The 8,923-nt window shown below is 38.5% G+C and overlaps 1 protein-coding gene across 1 annotated transcript in view; it reads left to right on the top strand.

Moving 5' to 3' along the window:
• Nucleotides 1-7,656, top strand: part of TOX (thymocyte selection associated high mobility group box) — a gene marked incomplete at its 5' end in the record, with an annotated part of 216,294 nt that extends 208,638 nt beyond the window's left edge. The window contains 2 exons of the mRNA XM_084205341.1: nt 4,803-4,954; nt 7,222-7,656. Coding sequence (XP_084061467.1) covers nt 4,803-4,954; nt 7,222-7,258 — 189 coding nt within the window. The 3' untranslated portion in view covers nt 7,259-7,656. The remainder of the gene's footprint in view (nt 1-4,802; nt 4,955-7,221) is intronic.
• Nucleotides 7,657-8,923: the final 1,267 nt, after the last annotated feature.

Raw genomic sequence — 8,923 nt, forward strand, 5'->3', positions numbered from 1 at the left:
GCCAGAAGTCCTCAGTGAAGGCACAATTTCTGTTATTTTTAAAATCAATTAACTCTGTGGACTATGCAGCTGATGCAGTGCATCCAAATTGGTCTGAAATGCAATGTAAAATTTTGGTATTAGCATTTTGGTCATATGCCTGGTATTAGTAATTATTTTTTAATTTCTTTTAAACAATCTCTATTTTGAGTTATCCAAATTGTAACTTCTTGGAAGTGGATTATTTTGTCTTTTTTCTCTTCTGTTCCAACAGTTAATGCCTAAATTTTAAAAAGGTCACTACTGTAGACCTTTGGGGTGCTTGTTTACAGTGATAATCCTTTAAGCTATAAAAAAATGACCATAATCTCTATTCTCATACTTAGTTTAAAATTAGATCCTGATTTTTATTAACTTCTAATTCTGAAATTTATTATATTTTTCTTAAATGTTGTTAACAGGACCTGTGTTAAAGTTTTACTTTTCAAAGTCAAAATCCACTGTGCCGTAGTTTTTCTTTTATCCACCTTTGACACACAGGTAGACTCACAGTAGATTTGAAGAGTGTGATTTTTCTTTCATTAAATGCTCATATGAGCGTCTCATCACTGTATAATTTTTTGACTGATACAGAGCTGTCTCTCTCCAGTCTGTTTCTTAGGTTTGACATGATGTTTAATTTTTACTCAGTTGGCCTTAGATGATCTGATTATTAACCCTTGTCATTCAAATCAGCACAATTTCTCCAAAGTTCAGGCTGAAACGGCAGCCGAAGCTGCAGCCTGTTTTCACTGGCAAGGTCGTTCTTTCCTTTCTTTACTCACATGGACATTTGTGCCTCTTTCTGAGCATACCCCTCTACCCAGCCTGTTCACTGTGCTCTTTGGTGTGAAGAGTGATGAGACTGAGGATTCACTCCCTCCTCAATACACCCAGACCTTGTTAAGGAGCCCTTTTAATAGCCCAACTGGAAGCATCACCTTCCCTGCTCAAAATCCTTCACCCAAGCATTGCATGGGATGGTGAGTCCCATGTCCAACTCTGTCCCACTTCAGTTCACAGGTAGAGGAAGCAAAACTAGATTCTTAATTCTAGTAGCCATGGTTGCAAGCACCTATGCATACATAACAAAGCACCTTTGGAAGATTAATGTATGTCACTTTTTTTTTTTTAATAATAACTCATTTCAGTCTACTTTTAGGTATTTCTTTTCCTTTAGAAAATAAATGTATACAGCAAGATGATTGCATAGCCTGCCAAAAATAATAACCTCATTTTTTCAGGTATATATTTTATATACAGCAAACTCAGGAACCTGCTGTATTTGTCCAGATTTCTTCTTCTCTTTTGTTAAGCTTTGTCTTCGAATGAGGTCAAGAGAAAAAAAAAATCATTAATATCTGTCAACTTCCTTTATAACCTTAAGGAAAAATCTTTGTATGATATCACACAGACAGATTTTCAATTTCCTTGTGTAATAAACAGATGCTTTAGGATTTGGATGTAATTTAAAGGTTTAAAATATCACATTGAGATTGATGAATAAATCAGTTGTGAAGACAAAAACATTGATGCCTGTTGAAAATACCTCTCCAGACAGGCAGGAAATGAAATTAGTTCCTAGTAAAGTGTGGAGATGAGGATCACTCTTTAGTTCTGCTGCAGGCTTTTTAGGACTTGCTACAGTGGCACAACGAAACTGCTAGGGCTACAGAAATCTAATTAAAGAGCAAATGTCCCTCCTGACATCAAATTAATCTTTATCAAGTTCCCTATTTTTATTTCAATCTGGGACAAGAAAATGAAATTTAAAATTCTAGGCATGTTGCAAAACAGTTGGTGATTTTCTCTTGAGCATTACAGTGCAAAAACATTCAGCATTGTTTAATTAGACCTCGAAGCACTCATTTTCTGAGCACTTTTTATTTCATCATTGTTTGTTAAGAGCTTACATAAATAATACCCAAATATTTACCACAAGCCTGGTACAAGGCTGCTTCCCTCTGTTGTACAGATCTATATTTTCAGAGCTTTTTCTGTTGATGAAGAAGCAGAAGTAATTTTTGTTTACATCTTAAACAGTAGCATACTTTAGCAGTTCTTCATACTGAGTTGAGGTTGCTTAAATGATTTGGCTTTAACAAGGATGCTTTCCATCACCCACAGTGCAGTTATTCTGGTATCCCTCAAGCCCCCAGAGGGACCACTGAGACCCTTCTAGCAGTGGCACAGATACCCCTGCAACATGTTAGCATTTATCACCTGAGTGTGCCCTAAGAAACAGAGACCAGTCCCAAGCAGCTGTAAACTAAATAGAACTTGTCAGGTACAAGATGAAAGCATTGTTACGCCTTATTTTGCAGGGAGAAGAATTAAATTTGGCTCTGCAGCCCCAACCTTAACATGAGAGGTACCAGTTCAGTCCAAACACACGTGCACATGTGCTTTGCTGGAAGAGAGCCAAAGCAATTTGGCTGTGGTCACACAGAAAACCTGAAAAAAATATGAGAATGCATCTGCACCCAGTTCCTGAGTTAAAACCCAGGACCATTCTCTGACACCTAAGCTATTTATTTATCCTAATTCCAAAAGAAATTGAATGGATCTTGTACTGGTAGTCTCTTCCTCAGATTTGGAGGAACTGTCTCCTTTCTGCATGAGTGTTGTCCAGAGAGTTTGTGGATGCTCCCTCTCCCTGGAGGTGTCCAAGGCCAGGTTGGATGGACCCATGAGCAACCTGGTTTAGTGGAAGGTGTCCCTGCCCACCAGATGATCTTTAAGGTCCCTTCCAACCCAAACCATTCCATGATTTTATGAGAACTTGGGTCTCTGTGCCTGCTCACTTGCATGCTTTGCTGCTGGCTACTGTCCCTATATAGTGTTTTTCTGGTATATATGATAGATCAGGGGATTTGCTACCAAAGGTAAATCTGAGTGCCTGGGGGTAGGATGTGTTTCTGTGGTTGGTCTCCTCTTACAACTAAATTAAAAAGTCCTTATGGTTGATGTTTTGTATAAAAATGGTGAAGATGGTATACAAACCCAAATTTTCTGCCTTCTAATTATGCAAATCTCCAATTAAAGTCATTGGGAAATCTGCTCAATTACTTTGGATCTGTTGCAGGTATGGGGGTTGTCTCTGCAACTTGCTGAACAGATTTAGAGCCTGGTGAAAAGGCAGTGCATGTGCATGGGTGTTACAGCCCCCATGGGTGTAAAACCCACCATGGGAAGGCTTTATTTAATCTCATTAACAGGACAGTGTATAAATAACTTGGCAACTAGATGCAGAATTCAGCTGTGAACTTGCTCACTACTAAGGGTCTGTTTCTTGGAGTCAATGGGGACAAAGTGAGGTTTCCACGAGTGTTTAAGGTACTGAAGTGTTACTCAGGGTATTCTCCATATGGAAAAGATTAAGAAATAAAATTGCAGTCATTTATGGCCTAGACTAAAATGCATGATCAGGATGAGTGGAGCAAGGTGGCAGTGCACATGAGAGGTGGGGCAAAACACCTGCAGGACCTCAGGGAATAGCCAAGGAAGAGAGATGAGAAAGAGGAAGTGACAGTCCATTTGAAGGAAGATAATTTCTGTGGATGAAGGGGGCCAAGTGAAAGCTGAGAATATTCATTCATCTTAACAAAGGGTAGGGTGGCTGCCTTCTTAAACCTGCAGGAAAAAACCTCTGTCCACAAAATTCCTGTCCTACTGAAGGCTGCTTAAGAAAAGCAATCACACACAATGAGCTAACCCTGAATTAACAAAAATCTGTGAGAGGTAATTGTATCTATTCTGTATGTGAGCTTTGACTGGAAGGAGTGAGTTTCCAAGCTAGGCATCTTGGTGCAAGTTCCATTTCTGCTTTAGTAGCTATGCATCGAGTTAACTTCAGTGGGAATTGCATGCCCTTGCCCCAGGAAGGAGTTTGGTCTGGATTTTTTCAGTAGACATCGATTGCTTTAATACAACATTCCCATATTTTACCCAGTACAGCTCTTCCTACTTCACAGGAACACGATGTACAGGGTGAACCAGATACACTAGCCTTGAAATTTCAATTGTTCTCCTGGGTTTTAAACACAATATTTAAACATCAGAATATATCAAAAGAGCTAAAAATGATTATGACTTTTCATATGACAGAAAATGCAGGGAGCAGGTTAGATGTCTCTTTGTAACTTTCACTTTTTTTTCTCATCTCCTTGGTTTCAAAAGCAAGTTATTCTGTGCTACTTTCACTACATTAGTCCAACAACTGTTAAAAACCTTTGGTTGAATTTCCGTTTAGTTGAGAGAGAAGTGCAAATAAAAGAAGCAGCAGATGGTCCCTTTGTGACTGAATGAAGAAAAAGGGTTTTGAGAACAATATGTGAATAGGTGTAGTCTAATAAAACAGTCAGCCACCTGCTGCCTACATCCTTCAAAAAGATTCTGTTGCATATTCTGGGAATTAGTGACTAGTGTGTGTGCTTGCGTTTAATCTAAATGGAAGCTCTAAGGAGCAAACAGACCTTTTTGTCCCAGTGCTGATTGAGTTGTTCTCTTGGTTTTGAATTGTTTCTGCTCTGTCTCCTTTAGTTCCATCCCGTGACTGTGTAACAGCAAACAACGCTTTGGCAGTGTTTCATTTCTCAAACCGAAGAAAGATTTTAAAGCTTAGAAAGCACCTACACATTTTGGCCTATTTTAGGTTTTATAACCAAATTCTCACCTGGAAAAGAAGTGTTCTCTACCATTGCACAGTCTGCATTTTTACTTTTTAATGCCCCCAACCTGTTACCCTTTTTCATTCTTTGTAATGTACTTGTTTTCTCCTCTAGGGATTTACTCTTCAGCCAGATTATCAGAATATCATCAATCCAACATCAACAGCTGCACAAGTTGTTACCCAAGCAATGGAGTATGTTCGTTCAGGGTGCAGAAATCCTCCAGCACAGACTGTGGACTGGAATAATGACTACTGCAGTAATGGGTAAGCAGCCAGTGAATGCCACCTTGTGTTGAGCAACATTCATGACACAAGTATGTGATAGAGAATTTGGGAACAGCACTGCTGCCTGTTTCCCTGCAGTGTTTCTGAGATGTATCTGTGATGGCCCTGTATTTATTCAGCAGTTAGTCTGCTGTGGGAGAGCAATTATTCAATGCATACATTTATCAGACATTGTTGTCACCTTATCATAGCACATACACCTTCTAGGTCTCAGAGAACTTGCATTCCACAGAAGATCAGAACTGAAATCTTAGGGAGAAGAAGTAAGAAAGAAGTTTTAAGATCACTGTGTATCAATGAGAGGCAAATGACGTGGGCTATTTTCTAGTCTGGGTCATGAAAATAGCTAGCTTGGGTCATGAAAAACCACATCAGTGAGAAGTAGGGCTGATACATGGGATACAATATATATGGAAGAGAATGGCATGAAGAACATATGATTGTAACCAGAAAAAAAATACCATAGCTGTAGGAGCCCTATCTCCTCAATATAAGGTTAGCAACCTCTTTGAACCTTCAATTTCTGGCAGCATGGTTTTTGTGGAGCCATGTTACTGTGCCACGAACTGCCTGAAAACATTTAAGAGTGAACAGAAGGTATCTTTTCAGTTTTAAATTATAGATGTTGTGCCTTGTGAATATGCCCACCTCCCTTTCACTTAGCCTGAATCCCCAAGGCAATGGCAAATAAAAGCTCTTGGTTGCTCCCGAAGTGCCAAATCTAGCCCAGACAAATGAACAGAAAGCAGAGCTAAAGACCAGTTTCATCCATTACATTTACTTAAACCGAAAATTTCACTTGCCTTATTATTTTAAAGTGTTTCTGGAACTCAAGTTAGAACTGAATAAAAATAATTTTCTGGCTACTAGTTCAGAATAACAACTTTGCTACAACCTGATGACACTGAGGCAGACTTTATCTAGTCTGAACTGCAGCATCATTCTTTCCCATACATATCACTGTTGCCCCATGACTTGCCCATTTGTTCAGAACAGTTTCACTTCTGTGCTCTACCACCATATCAAGATGTGCTGTAGGCTGTAGTTGAAGGGTATCCAGCCCACAGACTTTTACAAACCCTTACACTGAGCTCTGAATAGACTGTCCTCTGTCAAACAAGCCACAGCCACCTGTGGATTTGATTCCTGGTCTCTTCTGGAACAAAGCAATGTGTCATTGTTCCCAGAAGGGCTCTCCAGGTGTGCAGTGGGTGTAACTTCCCATCCCCAGCAGCTTTCTCTGAACACATATGCCTGTAGATAGTCCACCCTGTGTAGATAAGACTTTGTAAATCCATGTGAACTTAAACTATCTTTGCTAAGCTTCTGCTGTCCCCTTGCAAATGCTTACCTGAACCTGCCAATCCAGCACATTTTGGCCATATCTGGACCAGTAAATCAAATATGCCAGAGGCCCAATGAGGGGCTGACAGCCATGTTCCTGCAGTGAAGCTCTCCTGCCTCTAAGGAAACTGGCTGCTTCTTATAGGGCGCTTATGGAGCATCATTCCAAGACTATTGTAAATCAAAGACGACTTTGACGTTGGCGAGGGAGAGAGAATGATGCATCTGACTCTATTATCAGAAGGCTAATAAATTACTTTATTCTACTGTACTGTGTACATTTCATCTAAACTGAATCTGCCACGCACTCACCCTTGCTCACAACTGCACAGAACTGCATCATCTCTAATCCTGTTGTGACTGTTCCGTGACAGTCCCACACACACCCACACACACTTCTTGGCCCTGATAGGCCAAGGGAACAAAACATCTTCACTTTGGGTAAACAATCTCAATATTGCATTCTGCTTTAGCACAACACAGGCACGGCAAGTGAGACAAGAATTGTGTTTTCCTTCTTCTCTGCTTGTCTCACAGCTTCTCACTCTTCAGAGGGCACTTGAATACCACACAAGACCTGTGCTAAATCTGGAGCTCCAAGCAGTTTTTGATAGTCAGTGCTACCAGCCCACTAGTGCAGGTTGCCCCAAACCAGTGCTCAAACCCATGTGCCAGTCTTGTGCAGTTTAAAAGACAGATGTGGTCTCCAGGTTGCTATAAGCCACTATGACTTTTTCTTATTATTACCATGACAATGCAGCTGTACTTCAGTGATATGCTTGGAATTAATGACATGCAGTGGAGTTGTGGGGCTGATCTTTTTTTTTTTTTCTTGAAGAATAGAACTAAAAATTTTTCAAATATAAAAAAAAGTCACATTTGTTCTTTTTCTCTTTGAACAGGGGCATGCAGAGGGACAAAGCACTCTACCTTACCTGAAAATCTGAAACACCTCTCCTTTCCTTTCACTGAGGAATGCAGGGAAGTCTTTTCATCATGGATTGCTTTATGCAGTCAGGGCAGTTCTGCATTTTATTAGAAAATACAAGTTGCTAAGCACTTAGGACTATTTGAGCTTGTGGGTCACCCACTCTGGAAAAAATAGTCTTGCTTCTTTCCTTTTCTTTGTTTTTTTTCCCCATTTTTTCTCTTTCTTTCTCCTTTCCACCCCTTCCCTGAGATCCTATAACGGACATTGCTTTTCTTCTTCCCTGAAGGAAGCTTGGACCATTCAGATTTTATGTTGGTTTTTGCTGTGAAGTGCTGCGGTAGTAACTGCCTTAGCAACTGTAGATGTCTCGGATAAAAGTCCTGGATTTTCCATTGGTTTTTCATAATGGGTGTTTATATGAAACTACTAAAGACTTTTTAAATGGCTTGATGTAGCAGTCATAGCAAGTTTGTAAATAGCATCTATGTTACACTCTCCTAGAGTATAAAATGTGAATGTTTTTGTAGCTAATTGTAATTGAAACTGGCTCATTCCAGTTTATTGATTTCACAATAAGGGTAAAATTGGCAAACATTCATATTTTTACTTCATTTTTAAACAACTGACTGATAGTCTATATTTTCAAAGTATTTGGAGAAAAAAAGTAAAGTAGTCCCAAATTATATTAATTAAAAATATTGGCTTTGTCTCATGAAATAAATACAAAAAACTTAGGAGAAAAAACTAATGTTGATAAAGAGCAAACACATTTATTTTGTACTGCCTAAAAGAATGCTTTTTTTTTTAAAGAAAATCACTTTATGTGTACTGGTTAGTAAACGTCATTTAAGTCCTTTTATGTATAAAACTGCCAAATGCTTACCTGATATTTTATTAGATGCAGAAACAGATTGGAGACAGCTAAATTATAACCTCTACATATGGCTATGTATTATTGTTTCTTCATACTGTGTCTGTATTTAATCTTTTTTATGGAACCTGTTGCGCCTATTTATGAAATAATAAATATAGGTGTTTGTAAGTAAATTTGTTAGCATTTTAAAGAGGTTTCTTTGACGCTTTAACTTTTGCTGGCACAAATTGTTCACAACTGATGATGTGAATACTTTATTTAGTTTTTACAGTGACAAATATAACAACAAACCTGCTTTAATGGCAGAAAATGAAGGTAACCAAGAACTATTTCTCTATTTCTTTGGTTATTATGGAAAAAAAAAAAAAAGGTATTTTAAGTAATTCCCTTTTTAAAGCATCGTAGGAGGAAGTTGCCCAAAACTAAGACTTGAACCAACAAAACTAACTGAATAAAACTGCATAACACTGCTTCTTGAAACTTCATCATGTTTTGTTAATTTGTCAAGTGGAATAAACATATTACCAAAAGAAATATTACCAAATATGCTTCAGCCATTTTATTATATATGCAAAGGTCCTGCAGAATTTTAGGGAGTATATCAGAAATATATCTTAAAATGAAAGGTAAGTTCAGCAGCCACAGGGAAAGGGATAAAAATATCCAAAAGAAGGTATTTTGTCAATGTTTGCTGTCAGGGATAGCTCTGAAAATATATTTCTGGATGATTTTGTCCCAGATGCCTGTCCCATTAATGGACACTACTGCTGATTTGTATTTTCTGTGTGAAATAAAGGAA

Source organism: Fringilla coelebs, assembly GCF_963513975.1.
Source record: "Fringilla coelebs genome assembly, chromosome: 1".
NCBI lineage: Eukaryota > Metazoa > Chordata > Aves > Passeriformes > Fringillidae > Fringilla > Fringilla coelebs.